The 24,747-nt window shown below is 38.0% G+C and overlaps 1 protein-coding gene across 1 annotated transcript in view; it reads left to right on the top strand.

The window, feature by feature from the left end:
* Nucleotides 1-9,771: 9,771 nt before the first annotated feature.
* Nucleotides 9,772-24,747, top strand: part of gys1 (glycogen synthase 1 (muscle)) — a 90,500-nt gene continuing 75,524 nt past the window's right edge. Inside the window, exons 1-2 of the mRNA XM_028791505.2 lie at nt 9,772-10,012; nt 14,582-14,704. Of these exons, the coding sequence (XP_028647338.2) occupies nt 14,587-14,704 (118 nt within the window). The 5' untranslated portion in view covers nt 9,772-10,012; nt 14,582-14,586. The remainder of the gene's footprint in view (nt 10,013-14,581; nt 14,705-24,747) is intronic.

The following is a 24,747-nucleotide window of genomic DNA, read 5'->3' as shown; positions in this document are numbered from 1 at the left end:
ATGCACTGTAGCATTTTTCTTTTTTGTCTTAGTAACCTGTAGGTTAGATATAATTATATTTTTTGATTCAGTGTTTAAATATGTTTATTTTGTTGTTTGACACTTTGTTTTTGGTTTTTGCTTGAGTTGTGTGATTTCCCTCTGCAGGACTGAAATGGTGTCTCCCAAGCTGACCTGGGAAATTGAAACTCTTTATCAATAAGGTTGTAGCTGCAAGAAGGGGTAGTTTGCCAGCTGCCAGTTAAAAAAGAAAAAGAAGAGGGGGTACTTTTACAATCGATCAGAGATACTTGAGAGAAAGAGCTAGGGTGTGCGAGGTGCGCCAGACATAGAGGTGTCTGGCGGCTGAGCTTTTGGTCGCTGTTAAGGAGTGGCTTGAGGGTGCTGAAAACCAAAAACAGCTTCTGACATATTTTTTTCTTTTCGAGGAGTTGCACTTATGCATTTATGGTATTGGCTGAAACAGAAACTGAAAGAGACTGAGTAAACATCAGGAATAAGCGCCTTTGTGTTGTTTTATGCACTCTTTTTTTTTTCTTCTTTGCATTCTCACAATAAAAATTGTTTAAACTCTGGACTACTGCTGTTGCTGTTTAGTGCAAATGCTTACACCAACTTTCTTTTTACTATTGTTGAATAAAAACCTACTTTTTTTTGTACAGCTGCATCTCGTTGCCTCTCTTATTACCCCTTCAGTCCTGGTCAGTCCCGAATTACTAGAAGGCCATCTGTTTTAGTGGTTGGCTTGTGACATTGTTCTGGAGAGGAGGGTCCGTCGGATAGTCGAACCTCGGATTCAGGAGGAACAGTGTGGTTTTCGTCCTGGTCGTGGAACAGTGGACCAGCTCTACACCCTTAGCAGGGTCCTGGAGGATGCATGGGAGTTCGCCCAACCAGTCTACATGTGTTTTGTGGACTTGGAAAAGGCGTTCGACCATGTCCCTCGGGGAATCCTGTGGGGGGTACTCCGAGAGTATGGGGTACCGGACCCCCTGATAAGAGCTGTTCGGTCCCTGTACGATCAGTGTCAGAGCTTGGTCCGCATTGCCGGCAGTAAGTCGAACCCGTTTCCAGTGAGAGTTGGACTCCGCCAGGGCTGCCCTTTGTCACCGATTCTGTTCATAACTTTTATGGACAGAATTTCTAGGCGTAGCCAGGGTGTTGAGGGGGTCCGGGCTTGGTGGACTCAGGATTGGATCACTGCTTTTTGCAGATGATGTTGTCCTGTTTGCTTCATCAGGCCGTGATCTTCAGCTCTCTCTGGATCGGTTCGCAGCTGAGTGTGAAGTGGCTGGGATGGGAATCAGCACCTCCAAATCCGAGACCATGGTCCTCAGCCGGAAAAGGGTGGAGTGCCCTCTCAGGGTTGGGAGTGAGATCCTGCCCCAAGTGGAGGAGTTCAAGTATCTCGGGGTCTTGTTCACGAGTGAGGGAAGAATGGAGCGTGAGATCGACAGGCGGATCGGTGCGGCGTCCGCAGTGATGCGGGCTCTGCATCGGTCTGTCGTGGTGAAAAACGAGCTGAGCCGTAAGGCAAAGCTCTCAATTTACCAGTCGATCTATGTTCCTACCCTCACCTATGGTCATGAGCTATGGGTAGTGACCGAAAGAACGAGATCGCGAATACAAGCAGCTGAAATGAGTTTTCTCCGCAGGGTGTCTGGGCTCTCCCTTAAAGATAGGGTGAGAAGCTCAGTCATCCGGGAGGGGCTCAGAGTAGAGACGCTGCTCCTCCGCATCGAGAGGAGTCAGATGAGGTGGCTCAGGCATCTGATCAGGATGCCTCCTGGACGCCTCCCTGGTGAGGTGTTCCGGGCACGTCCAACCGGGAGGAAGCCCCGGGGAAGACCCAGGACACGCTGGAGGGACTATGTCTCCCGGCTGGCCTGGGAACGCCTCGGGATTCTCCCGGAACAGCTAGATGAAGTGGCCGGGGAGAGGGAAGTCTGGGCATCTCTGCTCAAGCTGCTGCCCCCGCGACCCGACCTCGGATAAGCGGAAGAGGATGGATGGATGGATGGGTTGTGACATTGTTTTTCATTGATGTTGCATTGTTTTGAGTATTTATTTTGTAAGTATTGTGTATATACTGTATATTCTTTGGCTATGTTCGTCTGTGGGTGGAATCACAAGAGGAAGGTTCATCCCAATATCCCTATCAAGGGACCACCCTCAGCCTTTAAATTGAGGAAGAGGAGGTTGATTCCTGGGAACGTCATTGAGGGTTAAGGTTTGTGGACTCTAGAGCAGTGTTTCTCAACCACTGGGATGCGAGTTGCTATTGTTTATAATGTTAGTGGGTTGTAAAGTTAGTAGTGGTGGGTAATGAGTGGGTTGTGCACTGGGTTGCGGAAGGCCACTGTTTCGATGATCACATCACACAAGACCCTGCTACTCTGCACACATGTTCATACTCAATTCACCATGGAAAAAAAATTGGTTGTGACACCAGAAAGCTTAAAATACTGTTCTAGACCATTTGTAAGAACTGTTTTTTGGATTTTTTGGTTTTGTAAAGTATTGCTTCTTTCATTGGGTTTAGTCTCTGGTTTATGGATTGGATTTGCTTACTCTGGGTTGTCTATTTAGGCATACCATTTTGCCTTTTCTTTGCTCTTCTTTCATTTTTTGATTATTTAATTAAATTCTCTATGTAAACCTGTTTGTTTTGTAATTTCAACACAGAGGTTTATGGTTTTCCAATCCCCTGAAGGCCATTTGCATGTATATATAGAAGTATTTTGAACTTTTAAGAGCATGAGCCTCAACTTTGGGCCTGTTCAGGCTTCAAAACCTGACTTTTGAGTTTGGAGGCAAGGTGAGGTCTATTTCTCAGGCTGACAAAGTTTTAGTCAGGTTTTCTTTTATTCTGAGGCCTGTTTACAACTTTTGACTATTGTGTATTGCTGTTTCACAACAGTACAAACATTTCTTTCCCTCAGTACAAGAAAGGTCAGTTAGAATATGGCAAGAACAGGAAGACCTGCACTAATTATTCTTGTGAGAAAGTTAGAGAGGCCCTCTAGATAATTTTAATCCACCTTATTTTATTCCCTTAGTTGTATCTTGGTTAGCTCCTTTTTGCCATAAAAATAATCCAGATGCTGCTTCCGCCCAGGGGTTGGATTTGCTTGTTCATTGTTCATCAAGTATTGCCATCTCTAAATACAGAATAAATTGAACCAAAGCAAAAATAAATGAACAAATACATAAAGGAAAGATTTTATTTTATTACTTTAATTTGCTGGGTCAGCTGGAACTTCACAAATGTGAAGACACAAAAACCAACACCGTTGTATTAAGTCCTAAAACTAGTTTCCTAATCAATACCAACTGTCACTATTGATGAAATACCTCAGGGACATCTTACTCTCTGTACAATCAACCAAATGTCTGATTAAAAAAAATTAAAGGATGGCAGTAACACAGAAAAGCTTACCAAGATTTATACTCTTTATATTATCCTTATATTGGACCATTTTGTTTACCAGATTGGATTTTTTACTCAGGTGTATGTCAACATGGCCTGGCAAATGTAGCTTATCAATATTATCAACAAATGTTTGTTAATAGAATTCAGCATCACTCTTTGCAGTAGAAAGAGTCAAAATGTTGTACACATTTACAGAAAAAACAAAGCTATTACAATAAAATACAAAGTGTAATATGAAATATTCATTGCAAAACACAAATATATCAGAGAGACAGCTCGGTCCCTCTGTCTAGCCAATCGATAAACAACAGGTCCTTTTCTCCCTCCTCAGTGTCCAGCCTCTCATACAACTGATATTTATACTCTCTATACTTCTCTATCAACACACTCAGAGCAAACACAGCATCTGTGGTGCTCTTTTCTGGCATGAAACCATGCTGCTCACTAATCATCACCTCCCTTCTTAACCTAGTTTCCACTACTCTTTCCCATAACTTCATGCTGTGGCTCATCAATTTTACCCCCCTATAGTTACTACAGCTCTGCACATCCCCCTTATTCTTAAAAATCAGTACTGGTACACTTCTTCTCCACTACTCAGGCATCCTCTCACTTCCAAAGATTCCATTAAACAATCTGGTTAAAAACTCCACTGCCATCTCTCCTAAACATCTCCATGCTTGCATGGGTATGTCTTCTGGACCAATGGCCTTTCCATTCTTAATCCTCTTCATAGCTGTCCTTACATCTTCATTGTTAATCCATTGCACTTTCTGATTCACTATCTCCACATCATCCAACCTTCTCTCATTCTCTTCATTCATCAGCTTCTCAAAGTACTCTTTCCATCTGCTCAACACACCCTCCTCACTTATAAGCATGTTTCCATCTTTATCCTTTATCACCCTAACCTGCTGCACATCTTTCCCAGCTCGGTCCCTCTGTCTAGCCAATCGATAAACAACAGGTCCTTTTCTCCCTCCTTAGTGTCCAGCCTCTCATACAACTCATCATATGCCTTTTCTTTAGGCTTCACCACTTCTCTCTTCACCTTACGTCTTATCTCCTTGTATTCTTGTCTACTTTCTGCATCTCTCTGACTATCCCATTTCTTCTTCGCCAAACTCCTCCTCTGTATACTCTCCTGGACTTCCCCATTCCACCACCAGATTTCCTTTTCCTCCTTCCTCTGTCCAGATGTCACGCCAAGCACCCTTGTTCCTGTCACCCTTGCTACTTCAGCTGTAGTTGCCCAGCTGTCTGGAAACTCTTCACTGCCACCCAGTGTCTGTCTTACCTCCTTCCTGAATTCAGCCTTGCTGTTTTCCTTTTTCAAGTTCCATCATTTAACCTTTGGCTCTGCCCTCACTCTCCTCCTCTTCTTGATCTCCAATGTCATACTACAGACCACCATCCTATGCTGCCTAACTACACTTTCCTCTGCCACCACTTTGCAGTCTTCAATATCCTTCAGATTGACCCCCCTGCACAGGATATTATTTACCTGTGTGCATCTTCCTCCGCTCTTGTACGTCACCCTTTGTTCCTCCCTCTTCTTAATATACAGTACATATTCACCAAAGCCATTTCTATCCATTTTGCAATATCCACTATAATCTGACCTTCATCGTTCCACTCCTTGACACTATACCTACCCATCACCTTCTCATCTTCTCTGTTCCCTTCAACAACATGTCCATGGAAATCCACTCCATTCACAACTCTCTGTCCCTTGGATACACTGTCTATCACTTCATCCAACTCACTCCAGAAATCTTCTTTCTCATCCATCGCACACCCAGCTTGCGGGGCATATGCACTAACAATATTCATCATCACATCTTCAATTTCCAGCTTCATAATCATCATTCTGTCTGACACTCTTGTCACCTCCAAAACACTCTTGACATACTGTTCCTTCAGAATAACTCCTACCCCATTTCTCCTCTCATCCACACCATGATAGAACAATTTGAATCCACCTCCGATCCACCTGGCCTTACTCCCCTTCCATTTAGTCTCACAATATATTAACCTTCCTTCTCTCCATCACATCAGCTAACTCCCTCCCCTTACCAGTCATACTGCCAACATTCAAAGTTCCTACTCTCAGTTACACTCTCTTTACCTTCCTCCCCTCCTCCTCTCTCTACACACGTCTGCCCCCTCTTCTTCTCCATCTTCAGCCAACAGTGGCCCAATTTCCGTCAGTACTCTGTTGGCTAACAGTACTGGTGGCAGCCGTTGTTAACTCGGGCTTCGACCGATCTGGTATGGAAATCTGTATTGTTGTCCACATATTGATCTGACAAAATTTTACACCGGATGCCCTTCCTGACTTAACACTCTCCATTTTTTCTGGGCTTGGGACAGGAATGAAGAAACACACTGGTTTGTGCATTCCCTGTGGCTGGGTTTTATATATATATATATATATATATTGTGGTGGACGGCCAGGGGTTGTGCCAAGCCGGGATGCCTGGAAGGACCAGGAGAGGGACTACACCTCCCCTGGACCACGAGAGGGCAGCCGCACAGGTTGGATGGAGGCCACAGGAACCAAGAAGAAGGCAACGCTCGGGAGGAGAGGTGGAAAGGCGGAAGAAGAAGTCCAGAGAAGAGAGAAAAAGACTGCGTTAAAGGTGTTTGGTGCAAGAGCACTGTATGTGCCAAACTGTGACAATTAAACTTGTGTGTTTTGGAACCATTCAGTATCTGCCTGTCTGTGTCCAGGGCTGGTTTACCACTTTATATATATATATATATATATATATATATATATATATATATATATATATATATATATATATATATATTTAAATAACTGTATATATAAATTGTAAAGATAAAAGACATGCATTCGAATGACAACCCTGTTTAATAAAGGTAGATGAAAAAGGAGACAAAATAAACCGCTCATGTGGGTGTGAAAATCACAACCACAAATGCAGGAAATAAAGACGGAGTGTATTAATCTGGACTTCCAATGCCTTGGCTCCTTTTATGTTGGTGGAGAGGAAGAGGTGAGTTTAGAAGAGGGCAAAAGTGGAAGTGATATCAGTGCTCCTCTGGTCTAGAAGACTATGAACTGTGAATGAAGAGGGAGAAATAAAAATAATGACAGCCCCTCTTGTTATGGGGTGGTATTGCTTACCTTTTTAGATCACTGAAAATGCTTGTGTGTGACAATGTATTATATATACTGTATATGCACAGTTCTATACAATATATTGTATGCTAGCAATGTTACCATGCTTTGCCAGCAAAATTTTGTAAGGCAATGGGCCACACTTATAGTGCTGTTAGTTAACTGGATGTATCACAAGTTCTGTTTTATGCAATTACTTTTCAGTATACAATATTTCTAGTTTTTTTATTTGCCAAGGACTTCAGACCCTGATGTTGTGGGTTAAAATCCTGCTACTGATGCTGTGGCGACCTTGAGCAAGTCACTACATCTGCCTGCTGCTCAAAATGGAAAAACGAATTAAATGTAATGATTTACATTGTAAATGCAATAAATTGTGTTTTTAATCTTGGGGTTGTTTTCTCTTGTGCTTGAAGTAGAAGAAAATAACTGCCAGTACTATGATTTGGAGGCTTTTTAAATGATCTGGGTTCTTCTTTAATGTCCGCAGATGCCAATGTATATGTAAAGAATTTAAGAGAGTTGGGGAAGGGAGGTGTTATGGGGTACTCCATGCCAACTATGGCATTTGTGACCACTAGGGGACATAACAGCACCGCTAACCCTAGATACTATTGCACAGACACATATTTCTTTCTAATTTATATTCTGGCTATAATCAATTTTGAAAATGTTTGCAGCTCTACAAGCTAGGATCTAAAAAATAAAATAATTGTATGGAGGTTGGGTAATCATGTTTATAGCTGTTTTAGTTGATATATCTATCCATTATTGAACTACCTTATTCTGCTTCACCAGTATTTAGTAAAAGTCAAAAGAAACAAAAAACAAAACTGAGCTACTATACTGGCAGTCCTTACAGGAAAACTAAGCAGAACTGAGAAACAGCAACATTACACAACTGGCAAAACCCTCTTGATTCTTGACCAGTTATGCAACACTACTTCTCAAATATTGCAGAAAAACCCACAGTTTTCTGTTTTCTCTTGTATTATTTTAAACTTTAATATTTAATATTTAAATTGAGATTGATTTTCTGGTAACACATCACATGATTAAGTGTCTAGAATGTACTAATATTTAATACAGGTTGCCTTTGTAGCTGCATGTTTAAGCTTGCAAAGTCATGTGAAATGATATAGGGAAAAGGTCAAACATTTAAATATACAATCATGGTGCAAGCAATATGGAAATGCTGATAATTGCTGCAGCTACAACTTAAATTTTCATATAATAATTTATAAAATAAACTATGTTCCACATGGTTAGGGGTAATAAGCCCAATTTTGATTTTTTGCTCTAACTTTCATCTGCTTATTAAATGCTGGTATTCTTGCACTTCATAGATACTCTTCTCATGGGCAAGGGTGATGGTTGGAGGGTTTTGAGCATTTTCAAACAAAGATTTGATTCCTTTCAGAATGAAGTGATGGGTCCTCCTAGTTGTTTTTTCTTGCTCATCCCTTCAATTCAGTAATGTTGCTCATGGGCTTCACTACTGAAGTGACCTTTACAACGGTGCAGGAGCATTTTAAAGTGTGCCTTCATGTTGTAGTATGATTGGCTTATTAAATAGATGCATCTATCTAGAATAAACATTTGTAATTACTTAAACTGCAAACTACACCCTAATATGAAAAAGTATGAAATACCATATGCTGTCCTAATTTAGGGTGTTCATAATAAATGTAAATATTTACTTAATGTAGTAGAAGCACATAATAAACAAGAATAGTTGTGTCAAAAATTTGAACTATTAAAATATATAAATATCCCAGATTCCAATAGACGTGTAATTTTTCACCCTCTTGATCCCTAGTAAAGGAACCAAAAATAAAAAATAAGATCACATTCATAATCACTGATTTTTGAAATAGTCAGAAACAATTACCCACAAGTTTACTTATGAAATTAGTCATTTGTAACCTTCAAGGAGTGGCTTTTAGTGAGCTAGGATCATAGGTAAAGAATCAAATATCAAAAATATAATATTTGAAATAAGAAACCTCGATAAAAGAATAAACAGACACACCACATGCCTATATTACTGATCCCCATTTATTCGAAGTATTGGGAAAATTATTAACTTTGATTCCTTTTAAGGAGAGAAGCCATGGGGCCAGTTGATTTGGCATGCACAATATGATATTCCTTCTGATCATTTTTGCTGCAGACACCTATTGCTTTGCTCTTTTTCGTAACAGAGTAATTTCATAGCCTAAAATGAACAAAAAAACCTGAAATGATTTCAAAGCGTTCATGAGTAATTTTTATGAACACAACAAAATTCCTTATTAAATTTGTCTGAGAAACTGAAGCTTTAAGGTAAAACTCACTAATCCTGGCACCAGGAAGTGGTGACATTTGAATGTTGATTAGCACATACAAGTAAGAATTTCTCTGTGCTTTATACTAGTGACAATAGTTAATCCAACTATCTTCTTTCTTTGCGTATCCAGTGCCGGGTCGCTGGAGCCTATGACCTTATAAAACTATAAACTCCGTCTTTCGAGTTGATTTTGATTACTACTATACAGACGTTTTATAAAAAGAAACATTACCTTGCTCTATTGCACATTGTACTGAACACAGATCTTGATTCTGTGTGAGTGAATTACGCTAGCAGAAATGGATTCAGTGTACTCCGAAAATGAATTGACCGAAGGACGAACGAACGGATAAATATCACGATTTGGAACACATGCATGGTGCTAGTTAAGTCCTGCTTTTTTTTTAGAAACTTGACCTATCACAAGATTAACCAAGCAGACTACCAGAAAATAGCACGGTCGCATGTTTCAGTCAAAATAGAAATGTATCAATCTAAAAGTACGATCCGTTCCCCATCCTTCGAAATATCTTGCCTTTCAAGAATGTGCCGACGTCCAGCAATCACGTCATCGCCGTTACCATGGAGACTACTGAACGTGACGTTTGAGGGTTGTCAGTAACGAATAAAAAAATAAATCAGCCAATAAAAATTTGGCATTCGGAAACACCGGCGAAAAAAGAATGAATAAACCAAATATGGGCAAGGAATGTATCCACCCACTAACTGACAGGATTCGCATCAAGAAAAAGGAAACGGGAACACATAAGAGAGGTCACGCCTTTCGCTTGCGTGTTACATCGGATACGTTACCATTCACCGTTGACTGACAACCACCAAGCCAATAGCGAAGCAGAAATGGAATATCAGTACATTGCGGCAAAGCTAAGTGTGTGTTGACAGACAAGGCCAGCTGAATGAGAATCGGCTCTGAACAAATAGGGCAGCGCTGAAGCAATGTGTTTGGTGTAGACACATTAGTATGTTCAACGTTTACAAGATCAATTAAAGGTTATAATAAAGAAGCAAAGATACCGGAACTGGTTGATTGTCCAGGTCGTTACACATCATACTGTCAAGGAGCAACTTCAAGGTCGCACAGGTAGGCTTCAGAATAATAATAAAACAACAACAAGAACCTTGTCAAAAAAGTGCTGCAATGCATAAAATGCGCACGTGTTGTTATACTCGATTCGACAAATGAATACATTTTCATAGCATGTGCAAATGGCTATCATATTGCTGCGCTATAAATAAATGCCGTGCACTCTCCTTCTTTCAGGTTTGTTCCCTTACCCTTGTACGAAAGCAGTGTTATCGGCAGCGCACAATAAAAACTTTTTTTCTATTGGAGTGTATATAAGGTTTGTAAAACTAAGGTGTTTTGGTAAGCTTTAATTAAGCTAATAGTAACATGTTCTCTTTCGCTTTTCATCTGCCGGGCAAGTTTACGTATAGTGGATCTCACCCTAAATGTCCCCGGTTCCGCTTTAAATGCGATCGCACACATAGGAATATGTAGGGGACGCCAATATGGACAAAAAGCGTAGAGGGTTATCTCTGCACTATGTTACGTCTAACAGGGTCGTGTAGCAGCGATCTGTAGAATTACCGTCCGCAATAAACGTGTTAAATTCATAAAGTTACGGTGGATTTCAATTGTGTGTCTGTCTTACAAATAACGGACACCATAATATTACAGGTAAAGCGTAATTGTAGTGTTGACAACAATGAGTACACCATCGTTAAATATAATAAAAAATAAAAATGTTCAAGTACTCTTTTGGCGTGGATCTGACACTCGTTCACACTTACCGGGTGTATTCCGTGCAAAAAATGCCCTAATATGGTATGCAAGTCACAATTCGGTGTCAAAGTACAGTAAGTGCTTCAGATTTATTCCAGATCGACGGTGAAACGTACTTGTCGTCATTTAAAGGAATGTGCACCCCAAAAACAGCAAAGCAGATACTTGTTCTTAGTCAAGTGCTGCCGATTAAGAATCGACTAGAAGAGTTAGTGGGGAAACTCACTTGTACAACAACCAAACAAGTTACCTGGAATTATCAGTCCCCTCCAGTCTAGTCAGATGTCATCTTTTATTATTAAAGAGAATGGGTTGTATGCTGTAAACATTTACTGTACATCTCCTAGTAACTAATGAATCTGAAGCTCTTAGGAGAAGAAAAGCGATACTTTAATCTGCCAGTAGGAGGAGAAAGCACATTCCTTTACATTCGTTTTAAAGGTGTACAGCAGGTAGTATTCCTTCATGTTGACATTGGCTTTTCTTCATCAACCCACGTGTGGTTCTGTATATTCAAAGATTACCTTTTACACAGAATACACTGACACTGTAAAAAAATGGCCACAGTTTAAAAGACAAATCAAATTCGTACTATAAATGATTTGTTAGTTAACATAGATAAACATAGACAACTTTCACAGTTATTGATATTATTAACATAAGTGGTTTAATTTACAATTTTATTTTATAAGCATAGTTATACAGTCAGAAGTTGTTAAATAATACATTGTATTGACTGTGGAGAAAACTTCTTGTTTACTTATTCTGATCATCTGGATACTAGTCCTTAATTCTTTTACTGTTTCTTTACTGCTCTTATTATACTATCAATAATTAACAAAGTTGAATTACTTTATCATCAGTCGTATAATCAATAAACATTCTGTATTTATTGTAATCCATAAGCTATATGGAATATCTAAAATAATTGATTAACACTAATAGATAGATAGATAGATAGATAGATAGATAGATAGATACTTTATTAATCCCAATGGGAAATTCACATTCTTCAGCAGCAGCATACACGGAGCTGCTGAAAAGGCTGCCAATATAACTCTCTGTAATGTTTTTAAATAGCTGTAATCCTGTAATAGTTATTCCTAATTCATTATAAATTGAGGTCCAAATTTAAAAATATCACTTTTATTTGCTGTAATGCTATTATCATTAATCATTATCAATAATTCTGAATTAGAAATTAGTGACAGTATGTAGCACTAATTGAAATACTTAGTGTGTTATTAAAGGATATTACAAGACTCTTTTACTACTGTGACTTTTTTCACGTTTTTTCATTTTTATGATGAAAATCAAGGTCAATAAATTTAAACATATATGGTTTCTCTCTGGTCTAAAGGTATGCATTTTTCCAAAAAGTGTATGTATAAAAATAAAAGAAAAACACATATAAACTTAAATGTACATTTATTTATGCACTTTAGGAACATTTTTTTCTTGTTTTAAATTTCACACACATACTGTATCAAAGTCCAGTCCATTCACTTAGGCAACTGTTTCATGGTACTTGATGAAGCAGTTGCGCTTAGAATTGGGGCACAGGTGGACCTTGCACACCCTGCAGAGCACGTTTTGACCTCAAGATGTTCTCCTTCCCACTGCAGTACATGCAGATCTGATGGCTGGTGTAGACAGGGGCATGGAACAGGGACAGGTCAAACTGCACAGAATCATGTGGGGTGTGGCTGCGGTGTCCCTGGACAGGCTTGGAGACATCATCAAAAGTGCTGGGCCTGCCTGGAAATTCTGAGCTGCTTTTGTGGTGAGACGTGATTGTCTTCTGGAATCTCTGAAAACCTTGGACTTGAAGTTCTTTAGTGACAGGCCATCCACAGCAAGAGACTTGCAGTCCCACCTGAAGATGACCCAGGCATTTGTGAGGCTGACTTTAATTGCATATGCAGATGTCCGCATATACCACCTCTTGGATTTCACGGGGGTACGGTAGAGGTGGACCAGCATGTCGCTCTTTTCAGTGCCCCCATGTTGGCATTGTAGGTCTTGATGACAGCAAGGCATCTCACTTACTCCGTCCTCTTGGTGTCACTGCAGTACTTATAGACTGAGGACAAAGGTTCCACCCCATGTCCGTTGACAGCAGAGTGACAACCTTGTTGTCCTTCCACGTGATGGTTAGGATCCCATTGTGACTGGTGACATAGTTACATGTACCATGAGGGACAGCATTCTTCCCAATCTCTTTGATAGAATTGAGTGGATGCTTGCCTAGTCTGTTGTCCCTGTAAACATATTTTAAAAACTGGTAAATATACATAATATTCATTGACCCTTATCTACTGAATAAAGAAGGACTTAAGTAAGGCATGTTGAGGAAGCTCCAGTACATCCCACAAAAATCAAAAATATAATAGACTATGGCTCTAGCAGGTTACCTGTTAGTTTGCTGTTTGTACAACAATGATATTCCAAACAATAAATACAATTATGATAAATAATTAGATTCATGACACAAGAAAATTGTTTAAAGGTACACAGAAAAATAAATTTTCATAGTTTTACTAATCCTATTCTTTATAAATATTGTTGGGGATGAAGAGGGTGTTTGGCTAACAACGTGCTACAAAATTTTGCAATCAGAAAAACTAAATAAATCACAAACATTGAATTACTAAATTAATTTTAGCAGTAATAAGACTCACAGTAAAAGTAAACGCCAATATATGCCATTGAAGTCTAATAAAAACTGTTATAAGGTCATGAAACTGTCCAAAATCAAACATTTTTGATTATTTATAGCTTGCAAATTTCTATAAATGGGTTAAATTTCTCACTGAATTGCTGTATAATTTTATACAAAACTGTGGACTATTGAGTACCATTGTCCTATATTATAATGCATTATTTGTAAATAAAATACCCTAAGTATGGCTTACTAGAAGAATCGGGCGCATGTCTAAAAATTGACTTACCGTCACTAGTAATAATGGGGTGTATGATCAAATATGATCTCGCCATTTTTCATGCCAAAAATTTCACAATTTCTAGAAATCCAATGCAAGCAACACCTATTTCAGCATTTAGCACAGTTATTCAACCACATAATGTGTGAGTTTCATTAACTTACCAATGTTAGTTTCGACATTATGACTGTAGATTTGGGAGTAGTTGGGCACGCACAGCTGTACTTCGAATTCTGGATGAACACTGATGTCTGAAATGCTCTGGGCCACCACTGAATCATCAGATGCCATGATGTCACTATTTGAGACATAGCTTAGTCTTCACTGATTGGCTAGGAGAAATCTATGTGGTTCCACAACCTCGCAGAGAGGGGAGGCACTTACGGATGTCCATTGAAGTTACCAAATATGGTTATTTGCCTGATGAAGGTTTGTAAAAATATGATTTTTTCATTATTATGTTCTCCCATCTTTAGTTAAGATTCGAATATAGCATGAAAACTTGACTTTTTTTTTCCAGAACATTTTAAACGTAAAATTTTAACACACATTGTGGTTTATTATGAAAACCTAGGAAGCTGAATACTACAATGGACCCGGAAATATTTGTTACATTAATGTATGCATTTCTAATGTTTGGCCTCTCATTTGTATATAATTTATAGTAAAGTATTAAAGCAATGACATAACAAATATTTTCAGATGGATTTACTTTGACCATGATTTTCTTGCATTTTCCAACCTAGTTCAGGATTTATTGAAAAATTAAAGTATCTCAAAATATTTATAATTTGTATCATCAAATTACAGAATGTATCTAGAATTAGCCATTGTAGTAATGAGCACTTTTTTCCTATGTTGCCATGATTCTGGAACTATTGCTTTTCTCTGGCTTTTCATTGACCCCATTTGGGTTTCACAGGAGGCATGCCACTAGCCCGCAGTTTGTCTGTTACCTCTCTCACTGGTCTTGAAGACTGGGATGATGACTTCGACCAAGAAGATGCCATTCTCTTTGAGATTGCTTGGGAGGTTGCCAATAAAGGTAATGTAGCAAAAAAATATTTATAATAAAAAGGTACATTGTTAAAGAATGAAAATCTGCTTAACATTACACATTATTTTTCTTTCTTTCATTCTTTCTTTGCTTGTTGCAAAGTTAATTTGTGAGTGTTTTATAGCTGCACAAAAAACATTTTGTAGGAAAGTCAATTTTTAATATGTTTGCTTTTAGGTTAGGCTGTCATTTAGCCAATGATACTTATTCTTTTTGTGCTTTAGTGATTTAAAGTGTTCCTTTTGTTTATATGTAATGGGTATTTATTAATGGCATGACATTTTAAATATATAGTAGGATTCCTATTAACAGATATTGTATACTGAAGAACACTGAGAAACTCAAATTATAAATTAGAAGCTTTAAATTTATTGTTTGGGTTTTCATTATTATTATTTTTTTTTGTTTAGCATTAATAATCTGTTGTACTTTATAAATTAAAGAGTCTTCTTAGTTCTTCAATCTGCAGCTTAATAAAGGCAAACCACAGCTTCTTATATTTGTCTGGATTCTTCTGAAGCATTACCATAAAAAAGAACTTTTTTGAAATGAATGGGATAAGAGATGAAGGATCCTAATGCTGCTTTTTCAATCTCCATTTCTACTGTGCCATGCTCACAACAGCATTTTAGTAGATCTCAAGTAGATTTTATAATGCCAAACAAACTGATGACTATTATACTGTAAAGTCAATAACTGTGGTATAAAAATGTTTCTTTTATATTATGGGCTGAATATGAGTCAAAGCAGTATATTCTCTCTCTCTTTAATCCACCGCCCTCCAGTTATCAAGCTGACCTCACCTTTACCTTGTAAGCACACACACAACTGTACTTCTTGTACTCCTTAACTTGGTTTTTTCTGATTCAAAGTACTAGCACACAATAGCCCATATATCCTCCTATATTGTCTTATTAAGCATCACAATTCTCACAAATTCTAGCAAAGGTGTACTTCTCAAAAGCAGTTAATCATTTAAAGGTAATTTCTGAAAAGATGTATAGCAAAGCCGAGTGAGACATAGGTACCCAGTAAAAAGCAGGTATTGGCCCTTTTCACACTCCTCTGCTTGTGCATTGTCTTGTGGCTTGCTTGGAGGCTGGCAGCTGTCACCTGGTTAACGTCACTTCTCTTTGCCTTGCTGTAGCACCATCTGTTGAAACGGGGGCCTCTGTCAGCTCCTTAAATATACGTCATTATACTAAGTGGTTCAAAAATATATCCACATCTGAACTGATTGCCTTGTTGGTTACTGCTTATGCATATATATCCATCATTTCGAAAGTCCATTATTTTAACAATTATGTCTTCTAGTAGCACATCTCTCCTTTATCAGTGTTTTGCCATGATCCAGCTCCCAGGCAACGTTCCCTCTAAGGACTTGGGTGTTGTGAGCCAAATTTTTTTTTTGTGAGCCAAAATTTTATCAATTTCAAAACTTGTGAGCCACTTTCTCCTTACCGGCTTCGATTTGTTATTTTACCAACATCGGTTGATTGCGCTTTTTATCAACGCTTCTGTAGGCCTTCGTTTTAGTGGCGATGAAGTATGTCATTTACAAAGTATGTTATTTAGAATTACAAAGTAAAATTACTTGAAAATTCAAAAGTTAAGCATTATAAATATTAATACCAATTTATTAAATTACCAATAGATAGTCATAATCCCAAATCAGTAAGTTTCAAGTGAAACAGTGTGGTAACTTAAAATCAAACTTGAAGTCTTGTACATGTATCATGAATGTCTATTTCTGTACATGTCTTACAGTCTTTCTCTTCTTCCCTTTTCTTTTTTCCAAAACTTATAAACACTGTTGATATTTACATCATATCCAGCTGCTGTGTACAGTTTAATTCGCATAAGATTTTCCAGGTGATCACTGTCCAAGCGATTCCTGGTCTTAACTTTAATGGCGTTCATCAAGCTGAACCCCCTTTCACAATCAGCACTGGAAGCTTGAAAAGTTCCACAAACATCAAGCAAAAGATTTAGTCCTTTGAATTGCTCCTGCTCCTGCTGGGTGAATGCTAGTATGTCCTGAAATGTATTCATTAATCCAGCTTTCATTTTCTCTGAAACGATGCATTTGAAATCCGAAAATTCTTTACAAACATCCTTGGCAAAAATCTTCTCATCTTTCTTGAACAAGACAGAGTAACGCTTAGCCAGCTGTGCAAGATTTTCATGACCAAAAGCAAAATCATCCAGATTTCTTTGATTACAGAAATGGTCTTTATCAAATATGCACCAGTCTTTTAATTCATCAGCAGGAAATCTTCTGTCCAAATGATCACAAATTTGCTTAATAAATTTAAGAATGTTATCTGTTTTTACTGGAGATGGGGAAGAAGCAACTAAATCTTTTACAGTGTCACTGAAATGCACGTGTTCCCCCAGATACTGAGACCTCAGTTTCCTGATTTTAGCTTTGGCAAATTGATATGCCTCTACAGTGGTTAAAGCACTTCTCTGGAAAATTTTGCACAGTTCTGCCAGTTCACCAAGTACATCACATAGGATATGTAATGCCACACGATATTCAGGTTTGCTTAATTTATCAATACAATATTTGTGAACTGGATCATTGTCCTCTTCTACTTGTTCTTTGCAATATTCTAACAAAATGTCATAACTCCTATTCAAGGCAAGTACAGCAAAGTGTCTTGAGAGCCATCTAACTTCATTTATAGGTCTAAATGAAACAGCATCACAGTCTGCAGCACTGGCCATTTCCTGAAATTTATTTTTTTTTACACTTGATCTACTGAACAGTGTATATACTGTTCTTATGAGAGTTTCAATTTCCCTCATTAATGGTAACTGTTTCCAAGCATCATCAATTCCTAGGTCTTCTCGGTGAGCTACACAGTGCTGCTCTAGCAAGTGAGGAATTGATTGTCTTAATATAGCAGCAACACCATTATGCTTTCCAAGCATCACAGATGCACCATCAGATGTAAACATGACCATGCGATTTATGTCCAAGTTATTCTCATTATAAAACATAGCAGTTCATCTTGAGCTTTGCGCTTCGACATTTTCATAAATAATGAAAAGAAATTGTAAAGTTCAAATTTTTATTTTTTACTGCGAATTTGCGAAAACAGTAATTTAACGAACGTTATGAATGCGAACTGGACCGGACCGGAACTTCCGACCTTTCAGTAGACAACATCATGGACTTTAATTGAAATATAGACCAGCTGAATGGTGGGAAAGTGCACCAATCACGCGGTCACCGGTCACATGCCATATTACACCAGCCAAGGCCCAACTTCGCCCAAGGCCAAAGTTTACTTCGTTATTATGCCGATTGAATCATGTAGCCCGAGACTCCCGAGTCACGCAGGCAACAGGATTCCCGCCAGGCCGCAGTCCGCCGGCACGTGATTTTACGAAAATTAACAAATCGGCCGCCACGTGCGCTAGGATTAAAAGTTGTGCGCCAAGGTTAAACAGTTGGTGCGCCAGCGCACGCTAGCGCAGCTTAGAGGGAACGTTGCTCCCAGGGTGTGTAGTAGGTTGTCAGCTTGGTTGGTATTGACTCCATCAGCTTATATCATACAATCTCCATGCTGTTCTAATCTCCGCTTACCCTTGAGACCCTCTCATGTTCTACATCACTAGTTGCCTGTCTCATTCAAATATCCTCAACTGTCATAATAATGTAGCCTTATGTAAAGCAGCTAGATTAGTCAGCAATGCATTTGAATTCCATAATCACTACAGAAGGTACGTAACATGTCTCCTTGGTAAGCTGCCTAAGAGTGCATTTTGTTGAAAAGCAAAAATCTCACCGCCATCACATTGGTGAGAACTGGGCTTTTGTTTCATTATTGTTGTCAGTATACCTTTACCATATGTAATGCTGTTTTGTTGAGCTTTGAATGTTTTCAAGGTGATAGTTTCATCCAAATTGTTAGGTTAGTTGCCCCATGTATCTACAGTTTCCTTTATTGAAGGAATTCTATCTTAACGTTTGTTTGATATCTGCTATCAGTGTTCTCATATATGCTACATGCTTCTGAACAACATAATATTAGCTGCTAGCAACAATATTTATTTTCTTTATTTCCCATCTTGGTGTCATTTTTCAAATGTAAAATATTACATGTGTCATACCTTGTATCAAGCTCTTACAGTCTTATAAGAAGCCTGGTAAGTATGCATCTGGTAATATGGCAGCCAAAACTGCTTCATTCTAGAAGATGCCATATTGTGCAATGTTGTGCTTAGCCTTGAGTTTACCCTTATATTATGTAGCTACTTGTTTATGCTGCTCCTGTATATTGAAATTGTTGAGATTAGCAGGCATTTTTTTCTTGCTCTCTTTCTGCAAAATGTATTTTTTAATTCTTTACAATTTGTCCCCATTTTGATAGCCTGTTGTTTTTGAGTTTTTAAAAAGGACATAATTTTGTCATTTGCTATGCATACACCCAGTGGGTTAAAATATATGGATAATGAGATTTTGTGACATGTCAAAACAGTCATTTTGTCGTTTTATAAAATATTTCTATAGTACAAAAAACACATCAGCTTTTGTAATCTTCACTGAATAGCATGGCATCATATTTTGTGAGATTTTTTGTGAATTTCACACATTGAGGCTTTTGTTTTTTAAGAAGGTTTTCTTTTTATGTGATTTGCTTCTGTTGTATTTCATATTGTTTGTGTGGTTGAATTTTATTTTCTGCTTTGTTAGAGGTATGATGTTTCCTTTGCACTCGCTATAAGCACGTTAATTAGCACTAGAATTACCAGAGCCTACGAAAAAACTCGTAGATCCGGCCCACCTTAAATCACTTCTTAAAACCGTTCTCACCTCTCCGCCAGCGTCTTTTGTCATCTAAATGTACTGATAAAGACAAGCTGCCAGCAGCCAGCTATTCCATCCCCCCAACGACTTAGAACGTAAATGAACTTTTCCCAGCTCATGCCTTGATTGATTATCTGGGAGTGAAGTGGAGTTTTAGAGTGGAAATAATAGATTGTTATTTGGAACACACGCATTTCATATGTGTTGCATTTCTACAGTAATCTGTGCAAACACATTTTTAAAACAGGAACGTTTTTCATATTCTAATAGTAAATGACAAAATGTAGGCATAAACTATATAACGTATGAAGCCTGAAGTCCATATATCAAAGAAACACTTTCACAAAAGGTACAAATAAGAGAACACGTGCGCTTTTATTCAAAAATATAACTGCACAAAAAAAAAAAAGCCGCGTTAGCATGCCACATTGACACTCTTACTACAACCGCCGCGGTGGCGTAATGGTATCAGCTCCTGACTGGGAATCAGAGGGTGGCGAGTTAGATCCCGCACGGCTCCACTTCGAGAAGTGAACTGCTCTTATTCTTACAATTTTAGAATAACAACGTAAATTTGATTTCAGTCTGTAACAGCCGGTGTAACTTATGATACTGGTAAAGGTTAGCTTTTTTTTTTTTTTTTTTTTTAATTCACTTTTCATTCTCGCAGTCGCATTTAGAATCAATCCATACAACCCCATCTGACACAGCTGTTTTCACATAAATAAAAGTGCACTTTTATTCAAGACTATAACCGAAGAATAAAGAAAGCAAGTTACAGTTGGTGGTTGATACGACAGCTTGCGTGGTGCAATGCTAAGAACTGCTGATTTCAAGTGACAGTGAGATACGAAGAAGGCAGCTTCGCCAGCGTTTGTGTGTCAGAACCCTTTTGGGGGGAGGGGGGGCAGCAGTATGCATCGTGGTACACTGCAGACCTATAGCGCGTCTTTATGTCAGATGGGGTTCAATCCCAGATACTGTAATCAAATCAAGGCAAGGCATGAGCTAGGAGAAGTTCGTTCTAAGTCGGTGGGGGGATGGAATAGCTGGCTGCTAGTAGCTTGTGTTTATCAGCACATTTAGATGACAAAAGACTCTGGCGGAGAGGTGCAAACGGATTTAAGACGCGATTTAAGGTGGGACGGATTTACGAGTTTTTTCGTAGGCTCTGGTAATTCTAGTGTTAATGCTGAACCAAATTTTGAGTTAATTTTTCTTTTTAATGGGTAAACTGGCCTTGTCTTTTTTTTTTCTTTCACAAGTTTGTCAAAATTAAAGACAAATGTAGAAATTGAGAGAGCTGAACCATCTAGAATTTTAGTGCATATGTCTATTGCATGAAGCATGACATGCTATTCTACAATGGAGTGTTCTTTCTTGTATTTGGTAGTTTAGTGTACAATGAGATGATGCCCCGTATGCCTGCTGGCTTGTTGTATAAACATGCTAAAATATTTTTGTGAAGCCTCTAGATTTTGATTTAAAAGAGTTAAACAATTTACTTCTGTAAGTAGCATGCTTTGTTTCCAAATGTCTTTAAAGTTTCAAAGGCTTCATGCTTTTGTTTGGTAGTGCCACACTGTAAGTAACACCTAACAGCTGTTGCTCGCCAAGCTTCATGATAAAAGTGAAAACGTATATTTTCTTTAAATATTCCTATTTGTGTCAGGTTTTTATGACGAATCTTGGGAGACTGAGATGGAATTGGAAGGTTTTAGAGTAGGTGATGCTACAGAGCATTTGAGGAACTTGCCCATCGTTCGTTGACTTTCTTAAAGAAGCTTTCGGTGTATTGTCATGTGTTCATAACTGGACTTAAGTAATTAATTTCAATTCCTTAGTATATAGGAGCACAATGTCCATTTGATGGAGTACAGAACTGAAATCAACAATCAGTAGCCCCCTAAAATGTTAAATCAATGGCTAATTTTTTATTTATTTTTTAACATAAGTTGATGACCCATCTAGGGTTTCTAGCACACCACATTTGGATTGTGACCTACAGGTTTAGAAGTACTGTCCTAGAGAAAACAAATGCTGCTGCATTTATAAAATGTATTAAGTTCTGAACAAAATGCTATATTCATATTTTACTTCTTTTTGATTAGCATCTGCTTTTATACTCAAGTAATGGATAATTTTTAAAGTAAAGCAAGTAACAGATTTAGGTTTATACATATATATAGTGTACTTTCTGTTTGCCATTTACTTACATCCTTATCCTATGTGTTACTAGTCTCATAACAATAAATAATTTATTAGATACTCTTGATAATAATTAAGCACATTAATATTTTGTTTTTATGCATTTTAAGATCCTAATTCATTTTAAAAAGTGTGTTTTCATATCTATAATCAAAATCTATTACAAGACAAGATAAAGGGTTCTTGAAAGAACATATAACAAACTTTACACTAATTTGATTAGTTATCTGATGAACAAAGCTATCCAACACCAAATGGCACAGTGTGTAAAAGTAATTACTCAGGAGTTAAATCCACCAAGTTAAGGGGACAAAGCCATGCTTGATTATGGCCAGCTGTGCTCAGTTAAAAACCTCACTGAAGTTGACCATTACCATCAGAGTCAAATTTTCACAACAGACATTTGAGAAGTTCATAATGCCACAATTAAATAGAATTACTGAGCAGATTAAAAAAAATGAAATCTGTCAGTCTGTAATTTGCTACAAAGTCATTTGTAAGGCTTTGGAGTTCTACCAAAATACAATGACAATCACTGATTGCAAGTGGAAAATACCTTGTACAGTAGTGAATCTTCACATAAGTGGCTAGTGTTCCAGATGCTACTTGAATGACACTGCATAAAGTTATCCAATAAGTCATGAAAGATCCTAAAAAATACCAAAAGATCTACAGGATGATCGCTCTTCAGTAAAGGTCAGTGCTTGTGACTCCACAACTAGAATAACACTGGGCAGAAATGTTCTTTCTGGACAGTAGGTGCTTACCAGGAAGAGACAGTCTGATTTTCTAGGATGCATTTGGTTTTCAAGTTAATGTTGAGGTGTCCATCGATGAACTGAAGCTGAATATGGAGGAAAATTTCAGACAAAATTAAATAAATAAATGCACAAATAAATTAAAGTACTGTGAGATGTGATCATAAGTAAATGTGTCATGAAATGTCAGTCAGTCAGTCAGTCAGTCATTATCCAGCCTGCTATATTCTAACACAGGGTCACGGAGGTCTGCTGGAGCCAATCCCAGCCAGCACAGGGTGGAAGGCAGGAACAAACCCCGGGCAGGGCACCAGCCCACCGCAGGACACACCCACGCACAAACACCAGGGACAATTTAAGATCGCCAATGCACCTAACCTGCATGTCTTTGGACTGTGGGAGGAAACTCACACAGACACAGGAAGAACATGCAAACTCCATGCAGGTAGGACCCGGGAAGCGGACCCAAGCCTCCTTACTGCGAGGCAGCAGCGCTACCACTGCGCCGTCGTGCAGCCCGCGTCATGAAATGTGAGCATAAATAAATAAATTTGTTACAAAATTTGTTTTTGATGCTTATTTATTTAATATTGTATGTAATATTCCTCTAAACACATCATGATATACGGCTTGAAATAAAACTGTCACTTTCACTCATCAAAGTTGAGAAGGTGGGCTTTAGCATATGCTGTGTTTCTGATGAAGTTATCACATATTTTAGACAGAAAACTGAAGATTTATCAGAAGAAATTACAATGTTGGCAACCTTTTTAAGCTATAATATCGCTTAAACTATTTTTGAAAACATTCAAGAAATGGCGCAACGGACTAGCTACAGGTCAGATGAGGTGACAAAGTTACCTGCCCTGAATGCCCATTGTTTGACTATCTAGCTGAGTTAATAGAAAACTTTTCTTTTATGCGGTTTAAAAGTTTGACAGATCACAGTATAAGAGAAGACGGTCACAAGGCAAATGAGCAAGTGTGAGATACTGTGAGCTGCACCTGCATCAGGTTAGACACTATGACATGGAAAGCCAAAAGGAGCACTAACTAACAGTTTCTCTCTGAAATACGTAATAACTTCGGCACAATCCATTTCATCGGAAGGAGTAAGTATTATTCTAATTAAGTCTTGTGCAATCTCATTTACCTCCATCTCCTGTACTGTGTATTGAATTGGGCATTTCATGATGCATTTGGAGGAATATAATGGACAAAATAAATAAACAACAAAAAATATTTTGTGACACATTTATTTATGCTCACATTTCATGACACATTTATTTTTGTTCACATTTCACAGTAATTTTATTTATTTACGCTTTTATTAATTTATTTAATTTCATCCAAAATATTCCTCCATAGCTCAACAAAAGGTGAGTCTTGCAACTATACAATGACTCCAAATACACAAGTGTATGTCTACCAAAAAATGGTTTATACATTAAAAAATGCATCAAATCACGTGCCAGTGCCTAAAGTGAGCAGTTCGTGGAAGAAAGTCCATCAGCATCACTGAGCTGTATCAGTTATGCAAGGAGAATGGACCAACATTCCCCCAAACTAATTTGTGATATTCAGTACTTTGGTTGATGTCTTTAGGGTTCCTGAAAGCATAGTTTCACATACCTTTTTGGACAAAGATGTCTAATTTTAAATCATTTCAATCAATAAATGATGAAAAATAGAATTGTTTTATTGCATCCTCTATATCTGTTTTTAAGACTTAGATAAAGAAATTAACACATTTTGGGTCAAATGTATTCAAGAAAACCAACTTGATTCTCATCAAAACAGGAACAGTCAGGGTATTTATTCAAACTGGAGCTGCCACTTTAATACACACAGACACCGCAAATGAGCATGTACAGGGCAGCGAACCTGCAGTTGCTTTGGTGATGGACAAGCTACCCTCGACAGACATGTCAATCATGCTTCGGTGTGCAGCACTGTTGGGGAGGGTCTCAGTAGAGCTCAAACATATCACTATATAATAAATACAATATTTACATTTTGGGTTAAAAATACGTTTACAGTTTTGAGTATGTGAGATTGGCAATTTCAGCACTTACAAGATTATACGTAAGTGCACTGTGCCATTGTTACATTCTTTTAAGTTCATAAAGTTAATAAAGCTATTGGGGTAATAAAGCTATATTAATAATCATAACCTGCCTGACTTTTTCCAAACAAACAACTGTAAACTTATTTTTGCCCACCCCTGTATATATAATATTGTAAAA

The sequence above is a fragment of the Erpetoichthys calabaricus genome, chromosome 11, assembly GCF_900747795.2.
Source record: "Erpetoichthys calabaricus chromosome 11, fErpCal1.3, whole genome shotgun sequence".
In the NCBI taxonomy this organism is placed as follows: Eukaryota; Metazoa; Chordata; class Cladistia; order Polypteriformes; family Polypteridae; genus Erpetoichthys; species Erpetoichthys calabaricus.
This window is presented reverse-complemented; position numbering and strand designations above follow the sequence as displayed.